At 41.8% G+C, this 16024-nt stretch overlaps 2 protein-coding genes across 13 annotated transcripts in view; one reads left to right on the top strand and one right to left on the bottom strand.

The window, feature by feature from the left end:
- The first annotated feature begins 1991 nt into the window (after positions 1-1991).
- Positions 1992-8170, top strand: UTS2 (urotensin 2). The gene is made up of 5 exons (XM_055261630.1): positions 1992-2176; positions 2559-2581; positions 4903-5013; positions 6138-6181; positions 7904-8170. Exons 1-5 carry the CDS (start codon positions 2052-2054, stop codon positions 8018-8020), a joined length of 420 nt encoding a protein of 139 aa, XP_055117605.1. The 5' UTR covers positions 1992-2051; the 3' UTR covers positions 8021-8170.
- A 2419-nt stretch (positions 8171-10589) lies between these two features.
- The window catches only part of PER3 (period circadian regulator 3), a 62679-nt gene continuing 57244 nt past the window's right edge, over positions 10590-16024 (bottom strand). For all 12 annotated transcript variants that reach the window (XM_055261228.2, XM_055261226.2, XM_063631934.1 and 9 more), the window contains one exon: positions 10590-13069. In XM_055261228.2, coding sequence (XP_055117203.1) covers positions 12986-13069 — 84 coding nt within the window. In that variant the 3' untranslated portion in view covers positions 10590-12985. The remainder of the gene's footprint in view (positions 13070-16024) is intronic.

Below are 16024 nucleotides of genomic sequence, written 5' to 3' on the forward strand. Positions count from 1 at the left end.
GCCTCCCGAGTAGCTGTGACTACAGGTGCCCGCCACCATGCCTGGCTAATTCTTTTATTTTCTGTAGAGATGGGGTTTCACCATGTTGGCCAGGCTTGTCTCAAACTCTTGGCCTCAGGTGATCTGCCTGCCTCGGCCTCCCAAAGTGCTGGGATTACAGGTGTGAGTCAGCACGACTTGATCAGCTTTTTCATTTTCTTACCATTATCTTGAGCAAATGTTTCTAATTTTGATAAAGTCCAATTTAGCACTTTTGTTCATCTATTAATTTACAAAAATGGAATCTATGGTATACATCATGACTTGTTTGTTTGTTCGTCTGTTTTGAGATGGAGTTTTGCTCTTGCTGCCCAGGCTGGAGTGCAGTGGTATGATTTCAGCTCACTGCAACCTCTGCCTCCCGGGTTCAAGCAATTCTCCTGCCTCCCAAGTAGCTGGGACTACAGGCACCTGCCACTACACCCAGCTAATTTTTGTATTTTTAGTAGAGATGGGGTTTCACCATGTTGGCCAGGCGGGTCTTGAACTCCTGACCTCAGGTGATCCACCTGCCTCGGCCTCCCACAGTGCTGGGATTACAGGCGTGAGCCACTGTGCCTGGCCATTATTATTATTATTATTATTAGTTTGATGTTTCGATATATACATACATTGTGGAATGGCTGAATCAAGCTAATTCGCATGTGTATTACTTCCCATTTTTAGCATTTTTTTGTGATGAGAACACAAAATCGATTTTTAGAAATCTTCAACTATACATTGTTATTAATCAGAGTCACCCTGAGGTACATAGATCTCTTGAACTTATTCCTCCTGTCTCAATTTTTTTCCTGTGTGATTTGTGTCTTGTCTAAGAAATATTTGCCTAACCTGAGGTTGTGAAAGTGTTCATGTTTTTTCCCCTAGTCGTTCTATCATTGTGTTGTAACCATTTTTTTTCCTTTCTTTTTTTTTTTTTGAGACAGGGTCTCGCTCTGTCACCCAGGCTGGAGTGCAGCGGGGCAATCTTGGTTCACTGCAGCCTCAACTTCCCAGGCTCAAGTGATACAGGCATGCACCACCACACCTGGTTAATTTTTGTATTTTTGGTAGAGACAGTGTCTCTCTCTCTTTTTTTTTTTTTTTTTTTTTTTTTTTTTTAAGACAGAGTCTCACTCTGTCGCCCAGGCTGGAGTGCCGTGGTGCAATCTTGGCTCACTGCAACCTCCGCCTCCCGGATTCAAGCAATTCTCCTGCCTCAGCCTCCTGAGTAGCTGGGAATACAGGCACGTGCCACCATGCCCGACTAATTTTTGTATTTTTAGTAGAGACGGGGTTTCATCATGTTTGTCAGGCTGGTCTCAAACTCCTGACCTCGTGATCCATCCGCCTCGGCCTCCCAAAGCGCTGGGATTACAGGCATGAGCCACTGCACCCGGCCGAGACAGTGTTTCTCTATGTTGCCCAGGCTGGTCTTGAAATCCTAAACTCAAGTGATCCTCCTGCCTCAGCCTCTCAAAGTGCTGAAATTACAAGCGTGAGCCACCGTGCCTGGCCTATCTTTGTAACTTTTGTGTTTAGGTCCACAGAAAGTTTTGAGCAAAGAACTACCAAGATCTGACTTATGCAGATGCTTCTGGCATCACTCTGCTGTGCTGAGCCTGTGGCAGGCCCGAAGGCAGACTTGAGGACGCCTGTCGGGGACCTTTCCACCCATCCGGGCTTGGACCAGCCTGGGCAGAGTACAGTTGGGAGTAGAGGCCACATTCTGGAAATGTTTATCAGCGAGTTTTCTGGTGTAAGTCCTTCCTCCCTCCTTGCTGAATAGTAATCAACTTTATGAAGTTATTTCCTTTCTCTGAAGACTGAAGTGCTTGCGGCTTCACATGAGGCCATGTGTATGTACAGAATTGTCTTGAGCCTGGAGCAATGTTTGCTATGTATTTTAACTTTTCACTGTTTTAAAGGAAATAGCTGGTTTTAAGTTTTAATCCACAGATTGTCATTCTTCAGGAATGGCAGCCCCAAACACAACATGACAACTCATCTACTCACTCATGAAAGATTAAAAAATGGAAACCAACGTATTTCATCTTATGCTCTGCGTCACTTCTGCTCGGACTCATAAATCCATGTCTCTTTGCTTTGGCCACTTCAATTCATATCCAAGCCTTTCTTTAATTCATGATTTATTGCTGTAAGTTACCTCTTTCGCCAGATTTATAAACTCACTGTTCTTTATATAATACCTACTTTGTACACTAGGCAACAAGATAGTTAATTTATTGTCTATGACTTGTTACCTTGAAAAATCACATCAATGCAAAGTGATTGCCTTTTAGCCTCCATAGCCAATAAATTAATTTTTTTTTTTTTTTGGAGAGGATGATGTAAGGTCATAGGATGATATATATAATCAGTGAGCAGGCAGAATGAGGAGAGAGTTGAAAGTTCTCTACAACAGAAGCCAAGAAGGAAGCCGTCTACCTTGTAGCAATCATGTATAAGCTGGCCTCCTGCTGTTTGCTTTTCATAGGATTCTTAAATCCTCTCTTATCTCTTCCTCTCCTTGACTCCAGGGAAATATCCTTTCAACTCTCAGGTAAGACTTTTTTTTTCCCCTTATGTTAGTCTTGAAAGAGCCTTTACCAGTCTTAAATTCAATGTTAGAGATAAGAATGGGATTCCTGTTCAAAGGAGTCTTGAGTCTTGTTCTATCAATAGTCCCAGCTTTGAAAAGAATGTTAAAGGATCCTTACTGCACACTTTAGATGTAGTAATGCATATAGTTTTTTTTTTTCTATCTCTACAATGTAAAAGGAGAAGACGATAATTGCTTGTTTCATGTTACCTCTGCAGTTCAAACTCTTGTTTTGGGTAATATATATATTCTTCCAATTTTAAAAATTGCATGAAATTTAAAACATGATTACTTTTAGTTTTTACTTTAAATGAACTGGTTGAATGTAGCACTGGTTGTTCTAATTACAGATTATTAATGGATTTGTTTCATCTTATGTTTAAAAAACCATCTGATATGTGTTCTATGAAACAAAAATGTTTACTAAAAATTTTTTAAATGACAAACTAGGGAGCTAGGGAGTTCACAGACTTCCAAGTATATTGATCGTTTCCTTTTGATTTATGTTAATTCAGTTTAAGTCTAAGTTGAGTTAAAGAAATACGTATCAGTCAAGTAGGTTCTCATTTTGCCATTATCTTTCCATTTAGTTTAAGAAATGAGAAGGCTAATGCTTGGGGATTAGGTTCCATCAAAAACTTAACTAGATTTAATCTTATCTTTAATCTTGAGTACTTCTAGCCTTTTTTTAAATAAAGAAAAAAAAAAACCCCTCTTTTAAGCCAAGGATTTTATAGTTTCTGGTCTCTAAAAGTTCATCCCGAGCAGCTTTCTGATGATCGTCAAGCACTGTCATCAGGCACTGCCAACCAACTTCCCGAGTCACTGAGATGATCATTGGCTGTCCTACTAATGGTTAAACACAGGCATTAACTTTACTGAATCTCTGCTGCTTACAAAGAAACAGCACACATCTCAAGATGAAATAAGTGAAAATATTCAGCTACTACTGTCATCTTAAAAAATTTACAAGTAATTTAAGAAACGTAGATGAAATGAGTGTAGCATCTCACACAAATTCTAAACAAGTGGCAGCTTATCTCAGAATTTGTTCTCATTTATTTCTCCAGAAATGAGCTTTCCTATCAGCATTTATAGATGATCAAATTTTAGAGATTTTCGTTAACAGTCTTCAGAAGTGCTGTGAATGTGCTCAGATGCCTTTATGATGATCTGCTCACTGTCCTGCAATCTGCTCACAGTCAAGGTTGCAGCTATTTGTAAGCCTGCGGCACGCCAGTGCCACACATGGCCTCCTACCCTGACTCCCACAGCCTGGAATCGCAACACAGCAGCAGGTCTGCATTTACCACACGTCACACGCACTTCATTTAGCACACTCCGGAGTGCCCTTCCCACCACCTTAAGCACACTTACCATGCATTCTATATGCCATCTGGTCGACCACATTTCACATAGGAAACGCCACAATCAAGTTCCTTACAGATGATTTTGAAGCCGATTCTAAGTATAATAATCGTATTGAAATCTTGAAGTTCAGTAAGAGAAGAGGTGATACCATCCCACTGGCTTTATAGGAAGATCGTAAACAATCTTTTTCCTCTCCAATTTCACCACCCAAATATCTAAAAGCAAAAAGGCAGTAGGCAGCAGTAGGTAGGTAGAAATGAGGGAGAGTCAGACTTTTTGAACCAAAATGGTTTTGAGAGAGGCTTAGCCCTCAGTTCTCGTTCAAGGCAACTGAGGGGCTCGGCGCATCACGCGGGTGTCAGATCCATGTCTCCCGGCTTCCCGTTCTGCTGGCTGGCACACAGGCTGATAGCATTTCCGCCTCTTTTAGAATACCACTGATGGCCGGGCGCGGTGGCTCACGCTTGTAATCCCAGCACTTTGGGAGGCCGAGGCGAGCGGATCACGAGGTCAGGAGATCGAGACCACGGTGAAACCCCGTCTCTACTAAAAATACAAAAAAATTAGCCGGGTGTGGTGCCGGGTGTGGTGGCGGGCGCCTGTAGTCCCAGCTACTCGGAGAGGCTGAGGCAGGATAATGGCGTGAACCCGGGAGGCGGAGCTTGCAGTGAGCCGAGATTGTGCCACTGCACTCCAGCCTGGGCGACAGAGCAAGACTCCGTCTCACAAAAAAAAAAAAAAAAAAAAAAAAAAAAAAAAAAAGAATACCACTGATGACACATCATGAACTTAGCGTTGGAAGTTTTTCTACTGTTCATCTCCCTATCTCTGGTACTCGCCAAAGACACAAGGAACAGAAATAACTAACTGAAGGATGAACCTAATTGTAAGTATCTGTTTTTACTCTGTAGCACCTCATGAAGATGCGCGCTTAACTCCGGAGGAGCTAGAAAGACCTTCCCTTCTACAGATACTGCCAGAGATGCTGGGTGCAGAAAGAAGGGGTGTTCTCAGGAACGCAGGTAAAATGCTTCTCGTGTTTATAGCGTGTCTGATTTAATTGCTACTGAACTTACCATCTGTCCTGATCCGGAAGAGGTAAAGCCCTATTTTGGAATCTAAAGATGAGCTATATAAAATAAGTAATTACCAACACTCTCCCCTCCCGGCCTGTGCAACCTTCATTTCCCCAGCAGCTCCTTGCATGCACTGTGCTCTTTGGTACCTCAGCATTTTGTCTTTCTGTGTGGACTTTTATTTTTGCAGGGTAGGGGTTGGTGATAATTATTCCAGTTTCCAGTGAGTGCAATTTAAAATCCTAGTTTCCCATTTACTGAAACCTTAAATTAATCTTTCTGTACTCCAGTTTCTTCATCTGTAATCAGGAATGATTAAGTTTCCACCTCAGAAGGTAACTTGTGAAGAGTCAATGAGTCAAGGCCAGTAAAATGCTCGAGTCACACAGAAAGTAATTAATAAAATGTCAGCTTATTCTCCCGTGGCCACATTCCTCCAAGCATTGACACAAATGCTCAGGAAGTTCTGGAAACAAAATTGACCCTTTGCTGGGCGCAGTGGCTCACACCTGTAATCCCAGCACTTTGGGGGGCCGAGGTGGGCGGATCACTTGAAGTCAGGAGTTTAGGACCAGCCTGGCCAACATGGTGAAACCCCATTTCGACTAAAAATACAAACATCAGCTGGGCATGGTGGCGGGCACCTGTAATCCCAGCTACTAGGGAGGCTGAGGCAGAAGAATTGCTTGAACCCAGGAGGCGGAAGTTGCAGTGAGCCAAGATCTCACCACTGCACTCCAGCCTGGGTGACAGAGCAAGACTCTGTCTCAAAAAAAAAAAAAAAAAAAAAAAAAATTGAGCCTTTCAGATAGGTATTGTTTAATAGGAGTTTATTTGTTATAAAATATCTTTGACGAGCTACTGGACTGCTAAGTTACTGAGGACAATGCAGTGACTTTTGTGAACTCGAGATAAGAACAGGAGTGCCTATCTGTCTGCATTCATGAAAAGCTTGCTGCAATGTGGAAAAAGACCAGAAACTAGACATAATTTAGTAATATTATTTTGTATATTTTAAAACAAGCATACAAGAGAAACAACAGATCTGATGCTTCAAAACTGTTTTTCAGACTCAAGTACCAACATTTTTAACCCAAGAGGAAATTTGAGAAAGGTAAGTGACTCTATTTATGAGTTAGGTTTAAAAAGGCGAACATTCTGTACTGATTTTACAGGACTCTGAATTCATGAACTAGAGGAGTGCTCTTGGTGGAAACCACACCTTAAAATAATTGGCCAGCATGGCCAGGCACGGTAGCTCACGCCTGTGATCCCAGCACTTTGGGAGGCCGAGGTGGGCAGACCACCTGAGGTCAGAATTTTGAGACCAGCCTGGCCAACATGGTGAAACCCCGTCTCTACTAAAAATACGAAAATTAGCTGGGAGTGGTGGCGCCTGTAATCCCAGCTACTCGGGAGGCTGAAGCAGGAGAATCGCTTGAACCCGGGAGGCAGATGTTGCAGTGAGCCGAGATCACGCCATCGCACTGCAGCCTGGGGGACAAGAGTGAGACTTCATCTCAAAATAATAATAATTGGCCAGCATTATTTCAAAGCATTAATTTTTCCAAATTTTGATTGATATAAGATCTGAATGCAACAGGAATCTACCCAGTGCCTGTTTTGGATAAATCAAATAAGTTGTGAAAGAATGAAAAAAATAGGTGGGGTCCCTGCTCTCAAGTCTGGCATCCACTTGTGCTGTCATTCACCATCTAATGTGCGGCCCACCGCCAGCAGCACTGGGAGCACCTGGAAGCCAGTGAGAGATGCAGAATCTTAGGCCCACCTAGGACCTGCGTAAGCAAAATCTGCATCTTAACAAGATTCCCAGGTGATTCACATACATGGGGAAGTGTGAAGGGCACTGCAAGATAACATCTAATAGAAGAAGGCCATGCTCTAGACATTGACCTGAACCACGTACAGAAGGCCGGGCGCAGTGGCTCACACTTGTCATCCCACACAGGAGGCCGAGGTAGGCGGATCGCTTGGGGCCAGGAGTTCAAGACCAGCCTGGGCAACATAGCGAAACCCCGTCTCTACAAAAAATACAATACTTAGCCGGGCATGGTGGCATGCACCTGTAATCCCAGCTACTCGGGAGGCTGGTGCAGGAGGATCACTTGAACCTGGAGGTGGGGGTTGCAGTGAGAGGAGATCGCACTACTTCAGTCCAGCCCTGGGAACAGAGCAAGATTCCATCTCAGTACAATAGAATACAGTATACACAATACACACAATACACAGAAGACAATGAATGCACAGAACATGTTATTTTTTATTTTTTGAGACAGGGTCTTGCTCTGTTACCCAGGCTGGAGTGCAGTGGTGTGATCTCGGCTCACTGCAACATCCACCTCCCAGGTTCAAGCAATTCTAATGCCTCAGCCTCCCGAGTAGCTGGGACTACATGAGCCCGCCACCACACCCAGCTAATTTTTGTAGAGACAGGGTTTCTCATGTTGCCCAGGCTGGTCTCAAACTCCTAGGCTCAAGTGATCTGCCCGCCTCAGCCTCCTAAAGTGCTAGGATTATAGGCGTGAGCCACCTGCCCAGCCGCTGAAATGATTTAAGTAGAAATCGGTCAATGAGGGTTTAGGAAAATTCAGGACAATCACTGGGCTGAACAGACTGGAAGGACACTCATTAGAGGTGGGGAGGTGGGCACAGGAGCCCCACAGGCCTGGGACACTCTTGTTACAATTACAGTCCAGGGAAAAATGCAAATACTTTTAAGAAGTCCAATGTCTTGACTCAAGATTCCTTTTTCTTACAGGAATCTTCACTCATTGGTAACTTACCTGTTTTTCTTTTTTTTTTTGGGTTGTTTTAGTTTCAGGATTTCTCTGGACAAGATCCCAACATTTTACTGAGTCATCTTTTGGCCAGAACCTGGAAACCATACAAGAAACGTGAGACTCCTGATTGCTTCTGGAAATACTGTGTCTGAAGTGAAATGAGCATCTGTTAGCTCAGAAACACCCACCTTAGAACATGAAAAATAACACAATGCCTGATTTGAAAACAGCGTGGAGAAAAACTAGGCAAACTACACCCTGTTCATTATTACCTGGAAAATAAGTCTTCTACGTTTTGCACATATCATGAGTGGTTATTTTCCCTATAAACGTGTCCTGAAAATTTATCATTATTCTTTTCTTCCATTTATCCTTAGAAAATTCTTTGAAAATTCAGAAGCAAAGCTAATGAATGAACAAAAGCAAACACTAAGAAAAAGTCACGAAAGTTAAACTTGTTAAATGGCAAATCACTTAAATAAACTACATTATTGTAGCTATGATGTCCTCTCAACCTTTTAAAAAGACAACATATTACTTAAAAAATAAATCATGGCCAGGCATAGTAGCTCACGCCTGTAATCCTAGCCCTTTGGGAAGCTGAAATGGGTGGATCACTTGAGACCAGGAGTTTGAGATCATCCTGGGCAACATGATGAAACCCTGTCTCTACCAAAAATACAACAATTAGCTGGGCATGGTGGCGGGTGCCTGTAGTCCCAACTGCTCAGGAGGCTGAGGCATGAGAATCACTCGAATCTTTGGGGCGGAGCTTGCAGTGAGCCGAGATTGCACTGCTGCACTCCAGCCTGGGCAACAGAGGAAGACTGTCTCGAAAATAAAAAATAAAAAATAAAAAATAAAATAAAAAGAAGCCAGTATCTTAGCTTGGAAAAATCTCTAGTTACGGGTGTCTGAGATGAAGGGTGGGAGCGTCTGATGCTCCTTAGTTTCTGAAGTTTGTGGGGGGAAGTTCATGTGCTGAGATTCTTTCTCTTGGCTGACCAAAGTCCTGAACACTTGACAATTTTAATCTTTTAACATTGAAACTTGTATGATCTCAGTTTCTGTGAGCTCAAGGATCACAGTTTCTTACACTGGGAAAAACACCTTGTCTCTTACAGAGAGAAGAAAGCTGAGGCAAGATTTAATTGTGGAAGAAAGAGCCTGGCTTACGAATTTTTGAAAACTATGTGTGTAAGTACTGACTTCTATTCCGTGAATACATCTGTATAAATGTGGTTTGTATATGTATAGAATACACAGTGTGAACTCCTGAGAGTTGTGTGTGGTTCTCACACAGAACCATGTATAGGGGAGGCCTGGATGTTTATGAGAAACTCGTTTCTCTCATTGAGCTGACATCCCACCACATTCCAGAGGGGTCTGCACCAACCAAACAGCAACACGCAACTTGTGTCAATCTTGTCACTGACCATCACAAGTTTCCTAGAGAGTACAGGTCTGAGAGAGTTTACCCTAAAGACATCAAGAACTTGGCCGGGTACGGTGGCTCACGCCTGCAATCCCAGCACTTTGGGAGGCTGAGGCGGGCGCATCAGAGGTCAGGAGATCGAGACCATCCTGGCTAACATGGTGAAACCCCGTCTCTACTAAAAATACAAAAAAAAAAAAAAAAATAGCCAGGCATGGTGGCGGGCGCCCTGTAGTCCCAGCTACTCAGGAGACTGAGGCAGGAGAATGGCGTGAACCCAGGAGGCGGAGCTTGTAGTGAGCGGAGATTGCACCACTGCACTCCAGCCTGGCAACAGAGCAAGACTCTGTCTCAAAAAAAAAAAAAAAAAGACATCAAGAACAAATCTAAGGGAGAGATGTTTTAAACGAATGAATACACAAGCTCAGAAACATGCTAACATTGAGGATAGCTATGATAACACTGTGGTGTGTCTCTCAGTGTTGAAATTAAACCAGTACTAGTTCTCTGGAACAGAATGTTGGCACCATAAAACTGTTCCTGTATCAGAACTTAGAAGTGGAATTCCACTGCAGAATTCTGAAATCCCTACTTATTTTAGTGTATCAGGTGATGATTCATACAGATTGGGGCTCTGCATCAGGTTTCTAGGGTCAGATTCCTACTCCTAGTGCACACCAGCTGTGAGTCTCTGATCCAGTTACTTGACTCCCCCTGCCTCAGTTTACTTCTCTGTAAAATGAGAACAATAACAATGCTTATTTCACAGGGCAGTTGTGAGGATTAAATAATTCATGTCAAACAAACACTTAGACCAGCACCTGTCAGAGTAGTATACACACAAAGTACACTTAGCTATTTTTCTTCTTGCTCTTATTATGGTTTTTGTTATAGAAAAGAAAGGTGCACATGGTCTGAAAGGTGTAAACTTTAAAAAGCTCTGTTGGCTTCAGGATCTTGTTCCCTATTTTAATTTCTAGATTTTGTTGCCACCAGTTACACAGTCAGATCTTGTACACAGGTTCACCCTAGCTCCCATATGCTTAGCGTTCCAATAATGGAACACTAGGTGTAAATGGGCTAAATAAGCCAATACATTTCAAAGTGCCTGCATCTTCATCCTCCACATAGTAGGTGCTCGGAAACATTGGCTAAGGCAAACACAGAATGTGGCTGAGAAACGCAAGGTTAACTAATATGAGGGCCCTTCAATAGATCATAAGAAACAGTTCTAAATGATACAGAATACACATTCAAAGATTTGTTGTTGACACAGGGCAGGACAATTTCTCACGTTTTACATGTACGGAGTTTATTTGTTGTTTTTACTTAAAAAGATACCCAACTGAAATATTACTAATGATTAAAAACAAATTCAGAGTTAATTATAAACTTAGTTGAAACAAAATTTCAGTTTGGATTAAATTTACACTGTGAATTACAATGAAGTTTCACTCAATTGCAAAATGATTTCCATTCATACAGCATCTTGTTTTTCATAAATCTTGACCTCTGACCAAAGAAAAGACAGCTTTTTGGGTAACATTCATGTAAACACTGAAGCCTATAATATAAATTTTTATTACCACTTTCAATAGTCATTAATATAAAAAGTTAATAAATTTAAACAACAAAGTTTAAGCTGGGGAGAGCCCCCTCAGGGGGCAGCGGTCAAGCTGCTGAGCCCCCTGCTCACTGCCAGCAGCAGGTGCAACCTGTGAGTGAGTGAACGCGTCCACCCACAGGAGGAGCGCTCCTCATGCTCTGACAGTACTGCAACAAGCACCAGTTTCAAATCAAACCTAGTATAACAAGTACTCCATAAAATGTGTGCTAAGGCAAAGAAATAAGCACATTTGGATAATACAAATATCCAGAAACAATGGAAAAGAAAGGCTTCTATTAGAGAACATAAGGCTTAGCATATATGAATGCGCAATGATCCTGATAGCTACAGATACCGTTTTTATTTACATTGGCAAAAACTTTATTACTACAGAAGGTCACTGACAATCTACTGGCTGGTTAACTGTTTCAAATTTGATTCTTTATCAAGCAAAAATATCACACAACCTGATCCACACACACACAAACGCTTCAGAAATCACTTAACTATCAAGATGGAGGAGGCTATGACAGCTATTTATAAAATAGGAATATTTGCATGGAACTGCTTAATATTAGAAAATTCCAAGAACTGTCAAAGGCAGCATTTGAAAATAGTTCTGACACCTTAAGATGGAATTACCATCCAGAAAACCACTACTTCGAAAGGAAATCTGAGCTACAAGGATGGTCATCATGGATAAAAAGGTCAATTTTCCTAACCATTATTGGGATGCATTTACAAAAAGCTGTAAAACTTCAAAACTTCAAAGGAGAAAGAAGTGTTTTCCTTAAAAAACCATAAAAAAAAGAAAAAAATAAGTTAGTTTGTTGCAAGTTATATAAAGACAAAAGGTTACTGTAACCTTCATTTTCTTCTATTTGTTTTTTCTGACCTGCAGGGGTGTGAATTTCATGTATCAATCAATCATTCCAAGTTTAAGAAGGAAATCAGGGACTTCTCTAAAGAGCACCAGAGAGTGAGCTGATTTATCAAGTAAACAATCACACTCACTTCTTAAAAGACACAACTATAAATGCCACAGAAAGCAGTGACTGATGGAGCCTGCAGGGCCCCGTGGGCGAGGACAACTGGGCTCGCCTGGACGTTTTCTCTTTTGCAGTCCCCAAGACACTGACCCCTGTTCAAGGGCAAACAAAAGGCAGTGCCAATCAGACCTGTGGTAGGGCTGGAGTGACCTTTTTTGTATAAATTGATTGGAAAGAGTTAACTGTTAGTTTTGGTAAGAATGAAAATTTAAACACAGAATGATACTAGCTTTTTTACCTTACTTGTAAAACTTTTTACATTATTTTAAAAACATTCCAAAGGGCAACAGCACTGGGTAAGAAGCTCTTTCATTTCAATATTACACATGCAAATGCTAATTGAAACTCTCACAAGAATAGGCCCATGGTAAGCTGATCGATTTTTAAGATAAGACTTTCAGAATTTCACTGGAAGGTCGAAATCAATAGGAAAGGGATCTACAAGGATGGAGGTCAAAACTCAACCCCCAAAATCTGGTTATCCCAGATATGCTAATGGACAATATGTGCTAATGTGTTGTGAGAAAACCGGAATGTTTTAATTATGGAGGGGAACGCCAGGTTGAATGAAGCCTATATGAACGTACTACATTCATGGAAACCATTATGAAAAGTATACAACCTGTAGGTGGGATTTCTTCAAGCACTCTAAGAGGAAAATGACTTATGAACAGAACAAAATAAATGAGGCTAAGGTTTGGGGCTCATTCTAGCTATACTTCTAATTATAATTTACGCTGGGTGACATTTGAAATAAAGATACACATACCTCTTTAGAGGCCATCCAATCTCTTTAGAAGACAATTCAACTACAAAAAGAGCCTAACTGGCCATTTTAACATATCAGGAACAAAGAGAAGATTTTGTATACAATGTCTGCTTCAAAAAGATTATGAGTATTTAAAAATCAAGAAGAAGAAATCTTAACGTTCAATAACTTCATGGTCATTTAAAAGTCTGGGACTTAAAAAGGTCTGTATGTGTAACATGTCTTGGAAAGGGTATGAAGGTTCATCCTCACAGTCACTCAACTGCTGTCTTCTGCCAGAACCTGATCACAGGATGTGGCCGCACCATCAGCTGAATCTTCATTTTCGCAAGGGACACAGGCCTCCAAAAAAGAACAAAAGCAGGCGAGTTACTTGATGTCAATGTCACCTAAAGAGTTTTAAAACAGTAAAAGGCTGGTCACATGTTTCTAACTCCCTAACTTGTTCACGTCTGAAAATATTTCATTATAGTTCATTCTTATTAATATAACTATTTTTTTTTTTGAGACGGTCTTGCTATGTCGCCCAGGCTGGAGTGCAGTGGTGTGATCTCAGCTCACTGAAACCTCTGCCTCCCGGGTTCAAGCGATTCTCCTGACTCAGCCTCCCAAGTAGCTGGGACTACAGGTGCCCACCACTGCACCCAGCTAATTTTTGTTTTTTAGTAGACATGGGGTTTCATTATGTTGGCCAGGCTGGTCTTTGAACCCCTGACCTCATGATCTGCCCACCTTGGCCTCCCAAAGTGCTGGGATTACAGGTAGTAGCCACCACACCCAGCCTCATTCTTAATTATTAAAAGGCAAATGACAAATTGTTTAAATACAGTCATGTGCCACATGATGTTTCGGTCAAAACTGCATATATGATGGTGGTCTTGTAAGATTATCCTACCACATTTTTATGGTACCTTTTCTATGTTTAGATACACAAGTACCACTGTGTTACAACTGCCTACAGTATTCAGGACAGTAACAGCTGTACAGGTTTGTAGCCTAGGATCAAAAGGCTGTCCCACAGAGCCTAGGAGTGATTGTAGCAAGCTACTCCACCGAGGCTTGTGTGAGTACACTCTAGGACGCTTGCACAAAACATCGCCATTACTAAGTGGCGAAAGGACTGTGCTTTTGTTTAAATTGCTGTGGGGCTCATTTTTCATATACCTGTTTATTTACAACCAGAACAACACTGAAAAAAACAAAGACACTTACAATAACCAGCCCAGCTCATGCTTTGTGGTGAGACTGTACCCAGCCATTCTTATATGACTGACACTCATTCTTTTCTTTGAAAATGGAGATGGGGAGATTATTCTGAGAACATGGCAGAGTAGGAAGACTAGGACCCTGTCTCCTCACCTAGACAACAACCGGACTGACAAAATCAGTCCGAGGTAACTATTTGGAACTCGAGTCTATCTGAAGGCCTGCAACTTTCTGGGAAATGCTTAGAGGGTAAGCTGTGGTTGCCTGTGGTCAATTTCAGCTTGAAGCACAGCAGCAACTACCCATCCCTGACTCTGGGCAAGGCACGTATTCTGGAGCAGCTTGCACAAAGCTTGTGGGAGTCAGTCAGCATGGGTAATAAGGACCCTGTCTTCCAACAATCAAAAAACAAGAATCAATAAGCCCTGGGAAAGGGGAGAAGCTGGTTTCCAGAATTACTACGTTATTAGATTCAAATGTCTAGTTTTCAATAATAAAAAAAATCATTAAGGCATACAAAGAAACGCCAAAATACAGCCCCAGCTTGTCCAACCCCCTGCTGCCCATGGGCCACACGTGGCCCAGGATGGCTTTGAATGTGGCCCAACACAAATTCGTAAACTTTCTTAAAACATGATTTTTTTTTTTGGTGATTTCTTATTTTTTAGCTCATCAACTATTGTTAGCGTTAGTATACTTTATGTGTGGCCCAAGACAATTCTTCTTCTTACAATGTGGTCCAGGGAAGCCAAAAGATTGGACACCTCTGGTATAGGCTATTCGAAGGGAAAAAAATAAACCAATAGTAAAAGTCTCTGAGAAAGACCAGATAAAAGAATTGGAAGACAACGATTTTAAAACAACTGAAAGATGATCAAAGAACTGGTAGGGCACAGTGGCTCATGCCTGTAATCCCAGCACTTTGGAAGGCTGAGGCAGGTGGACAGCTTGAGCCCAGGTGTTCAAGACCAGCCTGGGCAACAGACTGAGGCCCCATCTCTGGAAAAAAAAAAAAAAAAACTAGCCAGGCATGGTGGTACACACTTGAGAGGATCACTTGAGACCAGGAGGTAGAGGCTACAGTGAGTCGTGATCATGCCACTGCACTCCAGCCTGGGTGACAAAGTGAGACTGTCTTAAAAAAAAAAAAAAAGAAAAAGCTGGGTGCAGTGGCTCATACCTATAATCCCAGCACTTTGGGTAGCTGAGGCAGGTGGATTGCTTGAACTCAAGAGTTCAAGACCAGCCTGGGCAATGTGGCAAAACCCCATCTCTACAAAAATTAAAAAATTAGCTGGGCATGGTGGTGTGTGCTAGCTACTTGGGAGGCTGGGGTGGGAGGATTGCTCGAGCCCAGGAGACTGAGGCTGCAGTGAGCCATGATCATGCCACTGCACTCCAGCCTGGGTGACAGAGTGAGACCTTGTCTAAAAAAAAAAAAAAAAGAATTAAAAACATGGAGAAAAATCAAGAAAACAATGTACAAACAATGTAAATATCAATAAAGAGATAGAAAACCTAAAAAGAAGCCAGAAAGAAATTCCATAAATAAAAAGTACAAAACTGAAATGAAAAATTCACTAGAGGGATTCAAAAGCCGATCTGAGCAGGCAGAAGAAAGAATACATGTACGAAGACCAGACAATTGAAATTGTCAAGTCTGACCAACAGAAAGAAAAAAGACTGAAGAAAAGTCAACAGAGCCTGGAGGACATGTGGGAAACCATCAAGTGGACCAACATAAGCACTATGGGGGCCCCAGAGGAAGGAAAAGAGAAAGAGGCAGAAAGATTATTCGAAAACATAATGGCTGAAAACTCCCCAAGTTTGATGAAAAACATGAATGTAAACGTCCAAGAGGCTAAATGAATTCCAACTAGGATGTACTCAGAACTCGGAGATCCACACTATAATTAAATACCGTGCAAAGATAATCTTAAAAGCAGCAAGGGAGCAGCAACTCACACATGCAGGAGATTCTCGATAAGATTATCAGCAGATATCTCGTCAGAAACTGTGGAGGCCAGAGGGCAGTGTCCCAGTGTATTCAAAGTGCTTAAAGAAAAAAACTGTCAACTAAGAAATCCTTTG

This window comes from Symphalangus syndactylus, chromosome 22 (assembly GCF_028878055.3).
Source record: "Symphalangus syndactylus isolate Jambi chromosome 22, NHGRI_mSymSyn1-v2.1_pri, whole genome shotgun sequence".
In the NCBI taxonomy this organism is placed as follows: Eukaryota; Metazoa; Chordata; class Mammalia; order Primates; family Hylobatidae; genus Symphalangus; species Symphalangus syndactylus.

Bases quoted from the DNA above. Each gene is read 5' to 3' on its own strand.
- UTS2 (XM_055261630.1), top strand. From the start codon at position 2,052: ATGGAAACCAACGTATTTCATCTTATGCTCTGCGTCACTTCTGCTCGG. The intron at 2,582-4,902 runs GTAAGACTTTTT...TTTACTCTGTAG, and splicing joins AATATCCTTTCAACTCTCAG to CACCTCATGAAGATGCGCGC. The intron at 6,182-7,903 runs GTAAGTGACTCT...GGGTTGTTTTAG, and splicing joins CAAGAGGAAATTTGAGAAAG to TTTCAGGATTTCTCTGGACA.